This window comes from Athene noctua, chromosome 2 (assembly GCF_965140245.1).
Source record: "Athene noctua chromosome 2, bAthNoc1.hap1.1, whole genome shotgun sequence".
In the NCBI taxonomy this organism is placed as follows: domain Eukaryota; kingdom Metazoa; phylum Chordata; class Aves; order Strigiformes; family Strigidae; genus Athene; species Athene noctua.
The window spans coordinates 123,638,061-123,658,375 of record NC_134038.1 but is presented as its reverse complement, the minus strand read 5'-3'; the positions used below and the strand labels follow the sequence as shown (position 1 = coordinate 123,658,375).

At 37.3% G+C, this 20,315-nt stretch overlaps 1 protein-coding gene across 3 annotated transcripts in view; it reads right to left on the bottom strand.

Annotated features, from left to right (window-relative positions):
- The window catches only part of NEBL (nebulette), a 266,260-nt gene that overhangs the window by 167,264 nt on the left and 78,681 nt on the right, over positions 1–20,315 (bottom strand). For all 3 annotated transcript variants that reach the window (XM_074900171.1, XM_074900169.1, XM_074900170.1), the window contains exon 3: positions 18,743–18,827. In XM_074900171.1, coding sequence (XP_074756272.1) covers positions 18,743–18,827 — 85 coding nt within the window. The remainder of the gene's footprint in view (positions 1–18,742; positions 18,828–20,315) is intronic.

Below are 20,315 nucleotides of genomic sequence, written 5' to 3'. Positions count from 1 at the left end.
CATGTCATAAGATCCATCACATAATTTTTTCATAAGCCATTTTCAGCTTCTATTATAGCTCAGAAGTGTGGCTAAGTTTAATGGATTTGTTCTAAGTGTTCAACCAAAGCAAATTTTAATTGCTAAATAACCAATGCTTATTCTCAACCTTGCTTATCCTGAAATGACTATGCAAGCGTCACATTTTCCAGATCAGAAAAAAAAAAAAAAAAAAAAAAAGCGCCATATTTAGTAGAACTAGATAAATTCTTCTTTAGCTTCAATTCTGTAAAAAAAAAAAAAAAAAGAAGAAAGAAGAACCTCATTATTCTGTAGAGAGATGGTTGGGAGGATTGCAGAGAGGAAGAGTAGTAAGGGCAGAGTGTTTTAAGATATCACCTGTCTCAAGCATAATAGCTGATTTTATGAAAAAACTGACACTGGCTTTTATGTACAAGTTATTTTAGTACTGTTTTTTACTTCTAATTAACCTAATCCAGGGGCCAACTTGTATCAAAATTATGGAATGAGACCATTAAAACAGTTCTTAATGGAATTGGCTTGGATTTTTTGATTTTTGAATTATTACCTTACAGCAGAATATGCTTTTCAAAAAGCTATTACATGACTTAGAAGACTCAAAAAGCAACTTAATAATTTGATTCCCTAGGACTGATTTAAATATTCAGGTGTTCCAGTTGTAATAGAAATAAATTTGGCTTAGTCACTTGGGGGAACTAACTCTGATTTGGAAGTCAGAATGTAAAAGAGTAGGGATAAAAGAAAACCTTATCTTATGTTTCATTCCTTACACCTTTAAGGCTACCAAGTATCATTTTTATTCCAGTAGAAGTTCTTCCACTACCAGAAAGGACAGCTGATAGAATCCAAGCAACGAAACACAATCTTTATTAGTTTCCCACTTTCCATTCTCCTACATTTACATCACATAAAATGAATACCTTCAGGCATTTGGATCGCGCAGCTTACAGGCAGTTTCCTATAACTAGGTGTTTCAACAGAAAAGTAAAAGGTAGCCGAAGCTGAAAAGCAGGTCATCTGAATAGAGTGTCATAGTCTTGCCATTAGGTCATAGACTGCATACATACAGCGTTTCACCTTCCTATCTGTAAGCTGGAGCTCTGGAAAGTTACAGGCATACAGGCTTTAATCAGTATGTGTTACTGTGACTGGAGAGATTCCAGTAAAAGAAATCCAGATACCACCTCAGGTTGGATGGACAGAGGCCCTAGAAAGATGCACAGCTATTGAAGAGGATCACTGCAAAGCTAAAGTTGCAAAGGAATCATTTTGTCTTTGGAGATAAATTTAACTCATTTCAGAAGTGGAAGTTTCCTAAAGAGAGGCAGAGGGTGAGAACATGAATAGGAAGAAGTGCTGTCTGCTTCAAATTTGCTGTTGTTATCCTGAAAAGTAACAGAAAACAAAAGATGCTGTCTGAAACTAGGGAACAGAAGTCTAATAAACAATTGTTTCTCACTAAGTCTCAGATCAGGTGCAAAAACATGAGGATAAATTATAGCTGAATGTGAAAAGATTGCCATTATTTGGTGAGACAGGGATGGTACAGAAATCTCAAAGTGTATCATAATAGCCTTCTGCCTCTAATCATGAAGTCTGCAAGTGACACCTAACTTTTTAGCCAGGAATTATTTAGTATTTAGTTATTAGGGCCTTTAGGATTTAATTGTTATGTGGACAGTGGTCATGCCAAAAGCAATGGGTAGAGGTAGTATAAAGGATGTGGGCAAGAAGGCAGCCTGCTTTCTAGGGGCAATCCAACCAAGTCTAAGATAAAAACTGGATGTCCAGGAAACACAGGGTTAGCTCGGACACTATAAACAGGATTGGAGGGGGAGCCTTCTGAAAGGAAGATTAGGACTGGCCTTGTAATGCTGCCACACATGGGAACTGTCAACAAAACTACTTTCAAAGAGAAAAGGTAAAAAAAACATTTTGAAAAAAACAGCAGTTAGTGATCTTTCACTTGCACTGGATTTTCAGAAGGGCTGTTTTTTCTGGCTTCTCTGCCCCTTGCAACAGCTCAAAAGGATCAAAGCAAGATGCTGTGATGGCTCCAGCAGCCATGTGGACAATTGCAGCTGCTTCAAAAGAGGAGAAACTTAAGTGATACTAGTATGTAAGGAGATCTCTAAAGATTTCATTGAACTCTATTAGAAAATGGCAATGGTATTCAAGAAGCATTATACGACTTTAGACCTCAGTATAGTAATCTTTACACAGTTAACAAAGGGCAAACTTCAGCATAAAAAAGATTCTGTCCTCATTTTATAACATATTAACTTCCCTTGCATGTACAGGTGAGTTACTGGCAGTGTAATAATAATGTGGCATTATTAGATAAGGTTCAGCACATTACTCTCTAGTTTGTAAAAAGTGCTTGTTTTCATTTGCACTAATTCACAAAATTCAGTAATTGGCAATAGGTTGTTCCCAACATTAGTGCAAATTAGCAGGGTTCCACTTAATTTTCTTTAATTACTGGACTGGAAAGGATGATCACGTACACTGAGAGACAATTAGCTAAGTGGGTATTAACTGGTTTTTTGTGTGTGAAAATATCCAATCATTCAACCAGACACTGACTCAGGCATTTCCTTTGAGATAGATGTTCCCAATGAACCCCATTAGCTCCCCAAAGCTGCAGAGTAACAGCTGGAAATCAGTGTAGGCAACACTCAAAGAAAAATGGGCTCTAACAGGAGCAGCTATTCCCTTCTGAATTGGACTACCTCATACTAATTGAGAACAACTTCACTGGGCTGACAGAGCCTGTAGTTTCAACATGATAAAAATGATGTTTACAGTCCCTAGGGGTACTGAATAGAAGTCTGCCTTCATGCATAGGAAACATATTAGGAATTGCATCAGTGGTGAAAAACAGCTGCCTGACCACCCCACACACAGACCAAAAATGCTGGACAAGCACTGTTAGTTCAGAAAGGGTAAGAACAGCCACAGAGTCAAATAGAAAATATGCACAAATGACCAGCACTGGACTGAGCGGTATATGAGCAAGCAATGCTATGGTAACAGAAATCAGATTTAATTGAAAGTGAGGTAAGAAAGAACTAGGGCAATAACCTCTGTTTTTCAACAGCATACATTCCTACAATAACTGAAACTTACACAAAGCAAACACCCTTAAGACATACTATGCTTCAGTAATTTATTTCCAAATCAGGGTCAGGACAGTTGTTAATATTTGTCTCATTGCTGGTGCAAATACATGCCTCAAAGAAAAAAAAAAAACTGGTAAGTAAAGGAAGATAGGATTGATATAAACCAATTGTAAGTCACATGTTTCTTTCTGGTCTGCTCTTTCAAATAAAATATCAGACAGGAAATACATTTTCCCAACCCTTCCTTTCCTAGGTGAAGTATCTGTCTTTTCCTTCAGACAGATAACATCTCCCCATCGCTGCTGTAGCTCATTACCAAGGTAGTAACAACAGCAAGTTATTCTATCATTTACATAGCGAACATGAATCAGCCCGGTAAGCACAACGAACCTCTGCCATCAATTCAGTACAGAAACAGTTTACAGATGAGTAATTTACTGCTGTCATCCCAACGATTACAAAAAGGAAATGGTCTGTTTATTTGTAAAGCAACATTATTGATAAATGCACAGTTTAACCCTGGGATTGTATTTGCTAACTTTTTCCCCCTCAAAGTATTATTCCAGTGTCAAGCTACATTTTTTTTTTTCCTTACAATACTAGTACTACAATATTAATTTACCATTTAATAGCCCAACTAGCACAACAAAGACTATTTCCTTGAGTTCTTTAGTACTGTATTTCTGAGAGACTTATAATAACATCAGCATACAACTGAAAACAAAATAAAACAAAAAACCCCACAAACCTCTAGTAAACTAAATATCTAATAACATGAAGAAGTTCCTATTTGATAATTTGATTTTGGCCACTTAACTATGATTCCAAGTGAAGGCTTTTGCAGTCAATTTATTCACAGACCCAATGTCTGCATTGCTCCATACAGGCTCATAAAGAGATATGCAAGATACTGAAACACCACTGTTTAACTGTCTGCAATACAAACTACTCAGCTGAACAAATTCACTTGGCTGAGGAACCACGCTATAGCAGCAGCTATACTGCATCCAGCTCCCAAGCAGCTAGAGATGACTGCACCACACAGAGGAAGTTCCTGCTGTGACTTTACACTGTCAGCTCGTTTCAGCAAAGGAATATTTTCCTTTGATTTCAGTAGAATTCCAAGTTCTAATTTCCATCATCAGTGATGCACCCAAAGTTTTGAAGTAGAGGGAAATGAATGAAAAATTAAAACCATGTTATTTTTAAACAAAGTATGAGCTTCTTTCAGCATATGTTAGAAACAAATCTATTACTGAAACATTCCATTCCAGCCAAAAAATTTCTCTGTTTTAACTGCATCAGAGGCAAGATTTATAGATACTAAAAATAACTCAATGGACTAACATCTTTCAGGCTTACATGATTTATGGAGTCAAAGAAACATTTGCTAAGAATGAGCTAAATGATCTTATTTATTTTTTACTGTAATTATTAAAAGTGGCGAAAACTAACTTTCATTTAATATGCTTGACTGCATCCTACAAGTTCTATTTGCCAGACTATTATTTCTCCCATTGCTAAACAAAACTAAATTTTCCGTAACAAAGCATATGGATGACCTTAAAATTAAATACATATGTTTATTAAAGAACTTTAATTTCCACGCTGAAAACACTGCAGTTCCCATTGACAGCAAAAGCTGTCATTCTCCAATACCAAAAACCAGTTTTAATTAAATTGAGACACAAGGGAAATCCTTGAGATACAATCATTTTGCACAACTTGAGGACCTGGTTCAGTGTGTTTAAGGAGGAATTCTTCATGCTGTTGCTTTGAGGTTTGTTCACCAAAAGAGAGAACTTAACTGTCTGAAATACGTATTTTCCTCTATTTCTACTGGATATAAGAAGTGAGAGAAGAGAAGGTGGCTGGAAGTCATACTTACACAGAGTGAGTGGAAAATAGGTAAGCCTTCCTGGTCTTTTGAACAGAGTTGAATTAAATGTTTCCATAAATTTTTTCTAACAGACTTTTTTTAAAAAGGGGGTGAGGGTAACTTAAAACTCAAAAAACATTTTATGCATCAACATTAATTCTTAATATTTTTTCACCTGACATTTTTTCCTCCTTTTTTTTTTTTTTATTAAGTACTCAAATTCTAAAAGCCTTTTTCTCAACTTTTGAACTTCCACTGTTTTCAACTTCTGGGCCAACATTTGGAAAAAAAAAATTCCACTCAAAACAATATTATGAATTTGTCATTTCTACTGTATCAAAAAAATTAGTCATTCATGAATCAGCTTTTCAACCAATCTGATAGATCTTGAATAAGTATAAATCCAGTGATTAGTTGCCAGTCTCTCAGCATATCTGAAGATATACCTAACCTTTTCTTTATCTTAGCCTACATCTTCCTGATTATCCGGGTAGTCACCTTTAAAACAACACTGTGCTTTGTTAATATTAGGTTCTATAACACTGCTGTAGTAGATCTTACATACTTCTTTCTACCCATTTAAAGCTTACAAGAACAGACAAAAATCCAGAGTCATAATCAGAAAATTAAACAAGCTGGTTTCCCAGAAGAAGAGTAATAGAATAAAAGTTTTAACCACTAGACTTGTTCACTATCAACAAAACAAAACAAAAAAATCATATTCCTGTATTCTTTGTACTTCAGATCTAGAGGTTCTTCTTCCAACAGGGAGATATAAAACCCAAATGGTTCCAGAGAGCTCAGCAACAAACAGTAACAAAATTAATTAAGAAGTCCCCCAATGTACATAAACTCTTAACCAGTAAAACACAATTTTCTTGAAAGTAGACAGAAGCAATGAATCAGAAACACTTAAATGCTCCAGGAATTGATGCTTATATCAAATCACTTGCCATTAAACAAAGTCTAACAAAAAATTTAGAGAATCCTGTTAAGAACACATAAACATCCATGCCTCAACTCAGCACCCTCAGAAAGAGGCAGTGTCCAGATTGCATATTTCTACACATCCCATGCTTCTATTTAAGATAAAAACCTGCAATACTTACGGTCACCAGGAAGTTTGTTCCCATTCTTTCTGAACAGAAGGAAGCAGCAGAGGTACAACATGAACAAAGAGGTTTTGGTAAGTCCTCTCACCATGTTTCCAGGAACTAGAACATTCCATAGGGTGCTATAAAATAAGATGACCACCAGTCTAGAGAGACAGCTGTCAGCACAGCAGGTGCTCTGCTTAGCACAGCTCTCCAGGTGCTCCCCTAACATCTGACTCTACCAGAACTGAGGCTCTGCCTTAGGCACAGTATTTTACCATTGGTCCTCCCTTTTTGCCTGCTCTCCACATCCCCTCCACTTCTTTACTCAATGCTGACCCACTGAGCTCTGCCATCTCTGGTGCTGTGCCCTGCTGACAGCCTTCCAAGGGAGTAGCTCCATTTTTCATTGGTATAACTCATTTCAAAATATTCCAATTCCTGCACACTCAATTTACATATTACCACAAAAATCTGGCAGGCCAGACTGCAAAGTGGAACTAAAACAAAGTAAAAGCAAAGGCCAAAAGCAAGAGCTGGTCTTAAGGGTGTAAAATGGAATGAGAGATTGGAAAAGAATGGAATTTAACTGAAGGCGTGAGTTAAATTTAAAAGGATGGAAAAGGAAGCGTAGCTTCTGTTGCAGTAGCTGATGGAGACATCAGCAGCAGTAGCATGACACCAGTGCCAGGCATAGTACTAACAACGTAGGGGTATACATGTCAACAGTGTAGCAGAAAACCACTACTCAAGACAAATACACCATCGTTTGATTTTTCTTTTATTCCCCTCTTATACAGTGATCCAAACATTTTCCACTGATCTAAACAAGCCATGTTCCCCACTTCTCACAGTTCTGTTTCACATGCTCGACCTGCCTCTCCAACATGTCCTCACATTCCAGCCTTATCACCCAGGCACTCGAGCATCCCATCCTCAACATACTTATAACTCTTAACCTCATCTTGACAGGGCTGAACAACTTGGCCCATTCTTCTGACCTTGTTTCCACATCTAAGATTATATCAACAAATCATTTACTGATAATTATATTATGCTATTAAAAAGTTATCTTCTATTGCAAAAATGAGCACTGCTCTTCATATATGTGGTACCTTCCTTCACATTTGCATCCTCTACAGCTTTAAAGCAATTTATCTATACTTCCTGAAAAAAAATTAAAACAAGAAATTTATGCTTAATTTCACCCAGTAAAATTATTTTCTTTCAAGCGAAATTCAACTATTTATAACTCACAGGAGATTATAAATTTATATACTAAATGTAGATTTATTTATATAGAAATGTTTACATTTTAAATATAACTGAACTCTAAGTTTATATAAATACAAAATATTTACATTTTGGTCACTGATATCAAATTACTATTTTTAATTTGGGTTTCTGATTTGATTGTTCAGTGCCAAAGGACCAGAAGACAGTAGGCAACAGCTTTTTTCTTTGACTGTTTTTTTTTTCGCCTTTTCTTAATTTAAACATCTTACGTATTTTGCCCTTCAAAATTTAGTCTAGTAAGCTACTGGAAAAAACCACAACTGTGCTCCAGGCAGATTCTAACATTAAATCTTTGGTAAAAAGAAAAAGTTTCCACCAACTATCTTCAAAGCTCTAACATTTGGTGCAGTGAAAGCATTTAGTATTTTCTTCCACCCACTTTGTTTTAGGCAAGGTTAAACATTATACTAATCCTACTCTTTTTCCTTTCTCTTTCTTTCCTGACCCTTTCACTTGAAAGCCCATCAACATAATCTCCTGCAAGCATAGCACTACCTGACAAACTATCACCCTGAATAGACCTCAATCCATCCTGCAAGGCAGCAGTTACAAGAAATCATTGAACTCTGAATGGTCCCTGCACCATCTGAGAATAAATCAGGAGGACAATATATTTCTTGGATCTAAAACAGCCCCATCAATAAGTAACCTAAGCATCAGGAAAATGACCAACTAAAATGCTGACGAACACTCATGGCCTTTTATTGGGGTCAAGGGGTAGGACTGCCCAGGAACCCTACTGCCTTTCTTCTCCTTCCAAATACTCTGAAAGGCCTAATACCATGCGATTTCTGATTCATGTGTTGTTTTGGCGTTGCACCACCAGGCAAGCCAAGGCCAGTCTCTCCTTTCTCCTCGTAGTCACACACAGCATATTACAAGTGCTCTTTGCACCATAAGCGGACAGACCAGAGACAGGCAGAAATTACCAAGAACTGAAAAAAAAAAAAAAGTCAGAGAGACAGACAGAAAGATCCACAAAACTTCGAAGTGCAAAAAGTGTCTCTGGCTGGAGCAAAGGCATTCTGCAGCTATTCAAAATCCAGAAGCCAGCCTACTACATTTTGTTGGGGAACATCAGGAATGAGATTTTGTTTATTCAGTTTTTAATTTCTCCACTAAGGCTAAAGCTCTCTTTTTGCCATTTGCTTAAAGCTTCTATTTTCTAAGACTTCCAGTTAAGAGAATGTGACACTCTCACCAGGTTTGGATTTCTCCTGTTAATCAGCTTTGCTGGTCATTTTGTTAAGGCCACCTCCAGAACAAATGCTGACTGGAAACAGAATTAATAATGTATTTAAAGGGTACTACTCAGCTGCCAATGCACACAGTGGTGACAGCTGTTTTACACATGCGTATCTGGATAGACTTTTTTTTGTTACACTCAAAAAAAAGCCAAAAAGTAAAGAAATCTAGCCACTCTCAACTGCTATACAGAAATCTTTAACAATTTAAAATACTTTAGCAGGTACAAGTAACTGCTAAACAAAATGCATACTTAGAAAAGCTCTTCAGAAGCAGACTTACATCACAGGTAATCACAGGGGAGAAGTCTGTAGGTAAATCAGTATTTTCCTTTTTTTCAATATAGATCTAAACAGTGAATGCATTCTATGAAAAAAAAAAAAGCATCAAATAAAAATAAATATAATCACGCTCATAGAAATTCGGTTCTCTAATTCTACATTTCCATCACAGTAGAAATATGCAGTAAGTTTACTGCACGCCAGGAAAAAAATATTCAACTATGGGACAAACTAATCATGGTTTAGAGGCAGTCTCCAGAAGATTTGATCTCTCAATCTATCGGTAAACTCAGATATATGTTAAAACTTTCCATTTGCATTCTCTTTTGAAAGAGAGCCATGAATATCTCCAAATCAACACAACACTGCAAACAATGATCACTCTCAGGAATCCCTTGAACCAGAAAAATTGACAGGTTTAGCTTGTTGCATCAGCAGGAAAGTAATGTCTAAATAGAGTAAAGATGGCTCATCCTTGTGGAATAAAACTTTACAAAGGCATAAGGACCAAATTCAAAACATTTTCAAAGAACTAATATAATTAGGAGAAATATAGTCATTTATCATATTCTTTCAACACATTAATGTAAGGCCATGAGAATAAGGACAAGAAAAAATGAAGAGAAAAATTAACCTTGCCTCTAGAAATTCTCAGTCCAGAACGTCTGAAGTTTGTTAAGAAATTACCACAGATGAACATAAAAATTGGTTTCATTATAACAAGATGGATGACTACCTTCGTTCCTTGGTAAGACACAGGTCAGTACTTCTGAAAAGAAATGAGCTTAAAATGAGGAACTAAATGGAAGCCATTAATTGTCACAATGTGAAATGCCAAATGGGTTAATCCAGTGCTTTGATGTAGGAAGAATTCATTGTTATAATCTCACATTGGAAAAGAAAATGTTGAGCTTTTACTTTGGATGAAAGGATATTAACAAAAATACTCATATGCCACTTTCAAATTATTAAATATGCCAGCCACTACAATTTGCTGAGAAAAAAAGAGATCATTTATCCCCATCATGACACAAATGGAAGTCTAGGGTAAAGACTAAGAACTTCCTGGAGGAAGACACTGGCAACATCAAGAAAACAAAACAAATTCTAAAACAGCTAACAGCTAACAGCTAAAACAGTGTTGACTAAAAACACATTCCTGAAAATTCCTTTTTTACATCCCAGGGTGAATAAGTAAAGGCCTGCTCCTTAACTGCCTTTACTTTTAATGCTGACATTACCAGTAATCCACACTGGATCAGACCAGTCATCTATCAAGTCAAGTTTCCTCTTGCTGATCACAGTAACTACAAAGTGTTTTGGGAAAAAACAGCAGTGTCAGCAATAGGAAGCAAGACTACATGAACCCAGTTTGATTAAACATGTCAGTCTCTGAAAGATGCAGATCTGAAGCCCAGAAAGGGAAGAAAGAGTGATGTGATCTCATTTTCTGGCTTTGACAGACTTTCTTGGTACAAATACTCTGCTAAATAGGAGAGGGCAAGGGAACAAACTCAGTACTGGCACCTCAATAGCCCAAACTACTGAGCATGTTCCCCAGCTGTGCTGTACTGCCATCCCCAAGGCAAGACCAAGCACAGCTCAGTGTCTACTCCAAATCAAGGGAGCACTCTGGACAAGCAGCATGGACATGCCTGCACCAGTTCTGTTCCCTTTGACCTGACCAGCTACTCCACACAACCAAGAGGACACTGACCTCACAAACTCCTCATGTGCCATCAGGTTTCATGGACTCTCAGTTCCATGCTTCACAAGCGCAACTCTGATAGGCTGGTATGCAGCCCTCACCCTATCTCAAACACTGTGAACTGGAAATATATATCCATTATAAGGGGAGCAGCCATACACAGTGTGGATAAGCCAGCACACACTACTTTGGGATCAGGAACTTCTTCCTGGCTCTCTTGTACTTAGCCGTACAGGTATGTCCTTGGCATCTGATTTGCAGTCCCTGAATGCCTCACTTCTTAGGACTATTGTTCTGTTCCCATCCTTCATCTTAAATTCTCTACAATGGAATGCATTTTTCCTTCATGTGGGTTTAAGTGCTGTGCAGTAATGCAACAAAAACATAACTAACAAGAATCACAGCATCCAATTTCCTGCAACAGAGTTGCACAGAGCAATCATTTAAAAAAAAAAAAAAAAAAAAAAAAAAAAAAAACAAACAGCAGAAAGAAGCTCTCAAGACAACCAAAAGAGAAACTTGACAAAACATGAAAAATACCATACATGAAAAATACCATCCATTATTACGGCCCAAGCTCAGTGAATGTTCCCCGTTCCTTCCCCACCCAGAAAATAAAAATAAATATTAGAATGTAAGAGATTAATAATTTTTTTAAATCATAGAAATTCTGTTAACATCTTAATTTTTAAGTTAGTAAACTGTTAAGAATTCCACAACTCATCTTACAAATAACAGCTGTGAATTCTGTGGCTCTCTCTTGTCTCCTTTCTGATACTGGTGGTTGTACAGGTAAAGTTGGTCTGAACCACTTTTAATTTTATTGATCCTAGATTTTCTATTAAGGATGCCCTACTTGCTGTACATTGATTCGATGTCATAAGAAAGTCTATAAAAATAGTTTTGCTCAATAAGTACTCTATTTAATAATCATGACTGCTCTGCCCTCATCCTACTACAAAAATCACCTATATTTCACATAGATGTATTACCCCTTCACTTTTTACAATTAAACATTATGTGCATCTGAAACAGACATGTGCAAGAGAAAACGCACGATTTTTTTTTTCTCATCAACATATGCTAGAAAAATGGATCTCATTACATTATATTCATATATTTTGCATCCTACTTCTGAGTCTTGGCAGTGGGAGAGGTGATTTTTCTCCTGAGACTGTGTATTTTATAGACTTCATAATTTTTTGACCAGCAGGAACAGTTTGCGCTGCTTGCTTCTGAGTCTCTGCAGATGCTATTGTGCTTCCTTAAATGTAGTTCAGTTCTGATTTTCCCCTAGCAAATTACATCAGGTTTTCAAATCACTATGGATATTAACAACAGAACAAGCACTAATGCAAAAAAAATGCTGGCACTTTAACTTTGGTATCATCAAATCAACACTGAAAAGCTGAAAAGTTAGATAGATAGACATTTTCCATAGATGCTCATGACCAGCACGTTACCACTGGAAGTTAGTTTAAAATTCTGTGTAATTATAGAGGCCAATGACAGTAGATGAAAAGGAGAATTTTTTTAAAATGTAGGATACGCAGCCAGTATCAGGAATCAGATTTAAAACTTAAGTCTTAACAACTCAAAGCTAAAGCAAACCATTCTTCTTTTCTATTTCAAAAAGTGGTCTATAATTTTTATCTTATGTGCCAACAGAACATTTTTATTTCCACCTGCAAAATCAAAGAATTTCAGGATGCTACAAATGTGTCAGTAACACAAAAATAAGTCAGTGTATTCCACAGAGAAACTCTCTCTCCGCCTCACAATCTGTTTATTAATTATTACAGTACTACACGCTGTTTAGCATCTTTGCTTCATGTTCTGGTGTCTCCTGAACACTGGGTTACAACTTTTTTATCTCCACATGCTGGTCCAGCCTCTGTGACAGTGAGGAGTAGCAGACAGGAAAGGGGAGGAAGCACTACTGTCATATCCTCATCTTACAGCCTGTCTAGTAACTGCAGGGGGGAAAAAAAAAAAAAAAAAAAAAACAACAAAACAAAACAAAACAAAACAAAAAAAAAGACAACAAAAAAAAAACCACACAGGGAAAAAAAAAAGGGGGGGGGGGGGGGACGACAACACACGACAGGGGACGACACCAACAAAAACAAAAACAAACCACTGTAAAAGTATGGTAGCACAGTAACAGGAGCCAGTCCAGTGCAGAGAGGATGTAGAGTCCCTCACATACTCAGCAAGGTAACAATCAGAAGAGGTGACAAACATTTTCCCAGAAGACTGAAATCCATTCTGCCTCCTGAACTCCTCTCAAGCTTTGTATTATCACATCAAGAATGACTTTTATGCCTTTGACTCACTCAGATAAAACAAGTCATTTAAATAGTCTTCAGAGGGGAAGAAGGAACAAATCACTTGATGTTGAAAAAAAGTTACATTTAGTAGGTGGGCATGATTTACAAAATGCTACTGTGCAGGGGCTCACAGGGGAGCAAAGGAGAACTTCTTGCAGGCAGCATGGCTTATTTTAATGCACAAACCCAATCAACTACTGCAGGACTTCTCACTCACAAGTAATAGCAAGACGACTGAGAAGCCTGCACTCTTTCCATTCTCACACCCCTCTCTTCATACACATACAGTAAATTGGGTTCAGATCCTTGGATAACTGGAGAGAGGAGCCAATGAACAACCACCATCTGATGGCTATCTGGAAAAATTCCATCTTTGAATTCTTTTCCAGGGCCCTCTGGCACAACTTACAAAATCACCCATAAAGCTATAACCAGGCCTCTCTGCTTGCTATCCCATGTTTCTTCCTCTTTTCCTCAGCTGAAGAAGGGTATTTTTATCTTTGCCTCTAGCTCCAAGAACTGTTTTCTCCACGACTTTTCCAATGAGTTCACTCAGGGTACCCTAAGAAATCCATTAAATGTCTGCTTTAGTAATCCATCCAGCATTTCATTTCCCTATAGCATTCACTATGGCGGTTCATTCCAAAGACTTCATAAAAGCAGAGCATATAAACTGAAAAAGCTTTTTAATACACCAAGAAAAACAGCTAATAAAAAGAATCTGCCTGGAAGTTTGCGAACACATACTCTTGGAACAGAGAGGCACAGAGAAGGCAGCAAGAAAGAAGATGACAGAAATAGTCAAGAAGAACCTGAGGAAGAACAGGACAGAGAGGAATCACAGAATCTAAGAACAGCTGAAGCTGGAAGGGAGCTCTGGAGATCATCTAGTGCATCACACTACTCAAAGCACAGTCAGCTACAGCAGACTGCTCAGGTCTGTATCCAGTCGTCTTCTGAAAATCTCCAAGGATGGACACTTCACAACCACTCTGGGCAACCTGTGACAGTGTTCAGTCACCCACACACTGGAACAGTTTTTCCCTACATATAAACGGAATTTTCCGTATTTCAGTTTGCACCCATCATCTCTCGTGCTTTCACAGGGAACTGCTGTCTGTCTCTTCTTCAACCTGAACGGAGAGGAATGCAGCTATTCTAGAGACAAACACCTGACTATAAGGATTTTTTATTTTTATTCCCTTTTTTGAGGTTCATCCCTTCCAAATGCTCAATATTACTATGATCCTGGTGAGAGTTAGCAGATAGAGATACAAAGACAAGCAATTCCTGAGAAAGTAAGGACTCTTAAAACATTAGACTATTAGGATAATAGTCTGACTCAGTTGGGTATGTCTCCTAAGGAAAGATGCGACTTCTTGAAAATCAGCATTTTATGAACTCTTAACAAGAAAAACTGCAAGTGTGTTTCTTCCTACAGATAAACACCCCATACACTTTCACTTATCCAAACATCTGTAAGAGTACAAGGGAAGTATTTTCTCCCATATGAAAAGGAGCACTGGAAGTTTCCAAGTATAGCAGTCTCAGGCTGTGTCACCAGAGATTAGGACAAGAAGGCAATAGGATGCTACCCGTGACTTTGTATCAAGTTTCTCAAGACTTACCAGAAAGTAGATTTCCTCAGAAAGTGTTGGAGCACAAGAAGCCACCTTACACATCAGCCCTCCCTTTGATCCAGCACTTCAATATCCTTCCTGCCAAGAACTTCTGCAGAACATCTCTCTCTGTTTCTGCAAGTTCAACCGGAGTTGCTGCTTTTGATCTACATAGCACTGCCAGAGACAAGAACTAAAGGCCACAGAGCAATTTACACTGATATAAAGTTAGAGATCTGTAGCTAAGGTACATGGAGGCAATTCCCAAGCAAACACAGCTGAGATGAGCGTATCAGTAACTTCTGTAGTTGAGTTCATCTAGGAGAGGCAAGTGCACATGGAAAGTATCCATTGTATGTTATGGAGTAAGAGAATGCACTAACTGCCAACAAAGACAGAAAGGGATTTTCCATCAGAGAGGCATAAAGAAAAATCTTGCTCAAGACACTGGATCACTGTCTATACTCTTTATTTAGAGGATAAAAGGCCTTAAAACTCTTTTTCCTTCAGTCAGGAGGGACACTGAAATGGGGAGCTTTCCAGAATGGGAAATCAAACTCAGAGCCTCTCCTAAAATGCATTTGTGTCTCCTTCAAACTAATGAGTTGAATGAAAGCCCACAGAAGCAAAAGGCTAAAGGAAGAAAAAGATCTGAAATTATATTGTGTAGAAGGAGAGCCTTCTCTGGAAAGCTTTTAAATGTTGCCATTTGACTTCTTAATAACATAATTTTTCACGTGTTCTAAAGAGCAATTCATTTTCTATTGACTCCTCCAGAAAACAGTATTTTGGTTTTGTTTGTTTTGCTCGTCATGTTATGTCAACATGACAGCCTGGAATCTGATGCTGACCTTAATGGATTCTTGATAAAAGACCCAGTACTTCAACTTAAAACACTGTCAACTGCTGCTTAAATGGAAATCAAAACAACAAATTTACAAAAACATGTGGCTTTTAGCTTATACGATATTTAATGGTGTTTCCTTTACCAACTCCTCCTGCTTTGCTGAGTAAGATAAACAATAGTTCTAAAGCTACAGATTTTAAAAAGACGGAGTCCTGCAGTTAAGCACAGGGTTGTGCCTCTTCAGAACTAAAAGCATTAAAGATGTTTACTTAGAAACTAGAAAGTAGCTATTATTGTAGAAAATCATTTCTCCTTACTCAGAAGTTAATATAATTTTTTACATTACTTAACACAGAATTTGATCAATCCCAAATTGTGACTGCAGAAGACTCAAGCAGCGCTGATGAATACTGCAAAATAGTAACATGGCTCTATCCAGCCAAGTTTGGTTTCCTGTGAAAGGTTTTTCTCAAGTCATGTACACACTTTTTTTCTGCTGCACCACACTGAAATAGGATGAGACCTGAACAACAGCAAATTAGATTTCAGGTATTTGTTTCTCAAACAAGACTCCCAACAACCCAAGTTGGGAGTCTTGCAACTTTCCCTGAAAAGACAAGACAATGGACTAGACAACCAGTAAGGCTGATTCAGGATGGTGATTGTTCTTATACTCTTCAAAGTACTACAGAAATTAAGCAGAATTTACAGTTTTACTTTATGACATTTCAATTGGTTTATGAAAGGTCCCTGAAATCTTTATTTCAGCACTGAAACAATTTACAGGCTAGGCTACTTTACACAGTCTTGATGTGAATCAACACTGAGGAAACAAATGATGATCAGAAACATAGCCTTTCTTCCAAGTAGGTAAATTTGTGCCCTTATAATTCAGAACTGTATTTGCATTGGCTGTAAATCTTTTACTGCCTTGAAAAAAAGGCACGTTGTACAAAATAAGGGTTTCTCTCCATTTCCAAGTTTTATGCCAGTGCATTGCAAACAATTGCAGCAAGTTTACACATAAGCAAAATCCAAGTTTCTCATCGATATTGCTTATTCAGTCCTAGAATAGCAAGTCCTCTGTTTCCACATAGAGAATATCAGAACAAGTTTCCTTACACCTCCAAAGTGCCATGTCAACCTGTTTCAAATATGTTAGGGAAACCCACTTCTCTTATAGGCTCTAGAAGTAGATCACACTCCTTAGGTTAGTCAACATATAGCCAAGACAGACAACGGATACAGGCAAGTTTGGAATGTGTTAGCTAAACTGAAGATATACCCAAGCCCATCATGTACTAGAATAGCACACAGTCATAAAACAGAAATGAATTCAGTCCTATGTCAGTCTTAACTCAAACTGATACCTACCAGTTGACCTCTAAACCTCCCTGACAATTCCCAACAGCCCCTAGTCCCTCAGAGGTATTATCATAATAACCATGGAAAAAAAGATTGCTTTAAGACAAGGTATGTTTCCTAAATGAGATTCTGATCCGCCTGAACTTCATACAGGAGAGCTGTCCTCTCTGAACATCCAAACAGGATTCCTTCCATCCATACTTTTCTTAAGCAATTTCAAACAAGCTCTACAGTTAAAGCCTACCTACAAATCAGTCCCATGAAAATCGGTCTTTTGCCAGTACTTACAAAAATATGGCTTTGGAGGCTTCCCTGAGGGGCTTTTAGATTAAGGCTTACAATTTAGAGTTAAGGTACAGAATCGTGAGCTCAAGGTTTGAAATCTTTGTCTCGGCTTTTTTCACCGCACGCTCCTGAGGCAGGTGGCATAGCTGTGAGGAAGTCAGCCGGCTTCTCTTCCAGTCTGCCCACCACCAGAGAGTTGTCACCAAATTAGATTTGTGTAGCTGAAACCTTATAAAGTTATAGCAGACAAACTCACCCATGGTGTAATGGATATTCTGAGGATAAGCAGAGAGAGATAGCCACGGGCAAAGCATGTATCTGATATTGCTTTAAGCTTTGGCCTGAGATTTGTGTGTCCATATGTGTGTGGGTGCATGCGCAGATACACAAGACAATCCAGTGAAAAACTGACAGAGAGAGGAGCAAAATTTTATTTTTCTCCTGAATCCTAACATTTTCTATTAAACCATTAAAAAAATAGTGGTCTTGAAGTTTATATTCTTTTAAACAGACTGGTAAAAAGCATAGTTTACAAGTTCCTCTTATCTCTGTGACAGAGTGGTAACTATAGTACACAGGACCACTGAACTACAAGAAAATGAAGCAATCCACTCCAAAATCCACTGAAGTCAAGAGGAGATGTACATTTCACAAACTCTCCTCTTTACATAAGGCATAATCCTAGCATAGAAGAATTTCTCTAACTTCTGTAATCAATAACTGTAATGGCAAAAGGTAAAGGATTTTTTAAAATGTGTATCACGATAAATATCTGTGTTAGCATTTCTCTTTAACACTCCTTTGACTTTCCCCATTAACCTACAGAGAGGTTCCCAAACAAGAGCTCTTGTTGCCTATTGCTTGTTTTCTGCTACAAAATAAAATGCAATCAAGTATTATCAATTGTCTCACACAGCCAGGCCAACTTCTAGTGTTGTATAAAATCAAACAATAGAAAAGTGATTCTGGGGGGAGTGGGGAGTTGTCTGGATATTAAGGGATTAATATGAATAAGACCTGTATGTTATGGACTACCAAGTAACAATAGAATACAAACATCATGTTTGGGTCACGTAAGTCTTCGTTGCCATTTTCTTCTTTTTTTTTTCCCTTTTCATTCTACATTTTAATTTGAAGGTACTTATTAATTTACATAAATTTTGATTGATAGCATTTATCACAACTGGCTTACAGACTGCACCATATATGAGTTCACAGAGGACATAACAGGTCCATAAACCCATCATCCAGTTAGTTCAGCGCTGAAAAGAATTAAAGGCTTCTAAATGTTTGCTAATGACAAATTAATTGTTTGCTAATCACACTGCTATTTTATGATTTAATTTTGATGCAATCTAACAATGACAGTTTGTCTGAGGCAAATGAACCCTCTTCAAACACTTCAAACATTAAGAACTACTTAGATACTTTCAGTAATGTCAATGGACTTACAATAGCATGGTAACTTGTGTGAGATCAGAAATAAAATCCTGAGTTTTGCAGTGTTATACCAATGTACAAATATTTTTTACAAATAAATTAGAGTGCTACTATATATCAGTGCAAAGAAATACTAATACTACTTAGAAAAACTACAGAGAAGTGGACTGACAGTCTAATACAATGAGACAAAAGAATTACTTGATTTACCTGACTTTGCAATTCACTTTGTTGCTTCAGGCGAAGATTTTCTGGTGTATCAGCCACTGTAGTGAAGGACTGCTTTGGGTAATGTCTAGAAGAAGAAACACAAAGCCAAATGGTAAATAATTTACACATGCTACAAAGTCAAATACATCCCAACACTATTTCCTACAGTGTACAGAACTCTTCCATGGTTTACTGGATTTGTGTTAGAAGTATTTACTCTAAAAATATTGTGTCAGTCATGCCTTGTAGAAGCAACATGAACAGGTTCCTGTAATGAGTCTAAACCCCACCTATTCATCCTGGCCACTGACTGCAGAGACCAACCGACCAAGATTTGTTTTCAACAGAGTGAACAAAAGCATGTTTAACTGCATTGTGTTGGTATAGTCGTGTGCTGAAAAGACCAAACTAAAAGATCTTACAATAGAAGTGCTTTACAAAAACTGAGAAGTTGCATCAATGAGTACAGCTGGAGTACCATGGTGTCATAGTGCAGAAACCAGAAGGATCAAGGCAGGTACCTTCCAGGTACAGAAAGGTCAAATGCTTTAATGGTAAATGTGTAAATATAGTGCTGTAGTATGTAGTACCAAAGGCTGTAGCGGCTCAGAACTGCAATCTATCTGGCATCTCTCTTTTCATTTGAAATTTTACACCTTTACAATATGCTCCTACTATTTGCTTTGGCATTTTATAGACAACCTTAATAGCCAAAGCCTACTCTTCTTCAGAACCATGATTTATTAGTTTTCATGGATTTATCTTCCAACTTTACAAATAAAAAACTCTATTATAGGAAGGACCACAAAAAAAGGGAAATAACAAAACTAAACAGGCTATTCCAAAAAAAGTATGTTATTAGGAGCCAGCAACACTATCAGGAAAATTGTTCTTATTAACTACTTTCCAGCATCTTCACTCTCAAACCAAAATATTCACCTTACAACCATGTGAGGCACTCACGCTTTCAGTTACCACTCACAGCTTCCCATGTCTGCCAGCTACCCCATTTGTGCCTCTAACATTTCAGAGGTACAAGACAACAGGCACAGCATTTTAGACACAATAACATTTCCAGCCCAATTTCTACAGAGTGACTAAGCACTAAGTAAGCATCTTAAGACTGAGGATACACAGTATTAAACACTTCTGTGTTCAAACTTCAGGTCATCTCTAATGTGTTCTTTCAACAACTGGTTGAGTTGTTACAGCTCCTCATAAAATTCCTGTGCTTTCTAAAGATTATATATATTCTTATTCAAAACTGCATTTTATTAGGTTTTATTTTCTGTTTACGAGCTTTATTTCCATTAAGTGTATGTTTTCAGTTTAAAATAGTTCATTTTTATAAAAAAAAAATTAAAAGCACCCATAAAAATTACGGAAGTTTTCCATTTTTAGCCAAAAGCTGACTGTTTCCTGTTCAGAAATGCAAAAGTAATACTTGATGAGAAATGCTGCCCAGATTTCATACAGTCCACTCTCTGCTATGTGCCTGATCCCTCCCCATCAGACAACATCTGCAAAGCATTTGACACTGCCCCACACCACACCCTTGTCTCCACATTGGAGA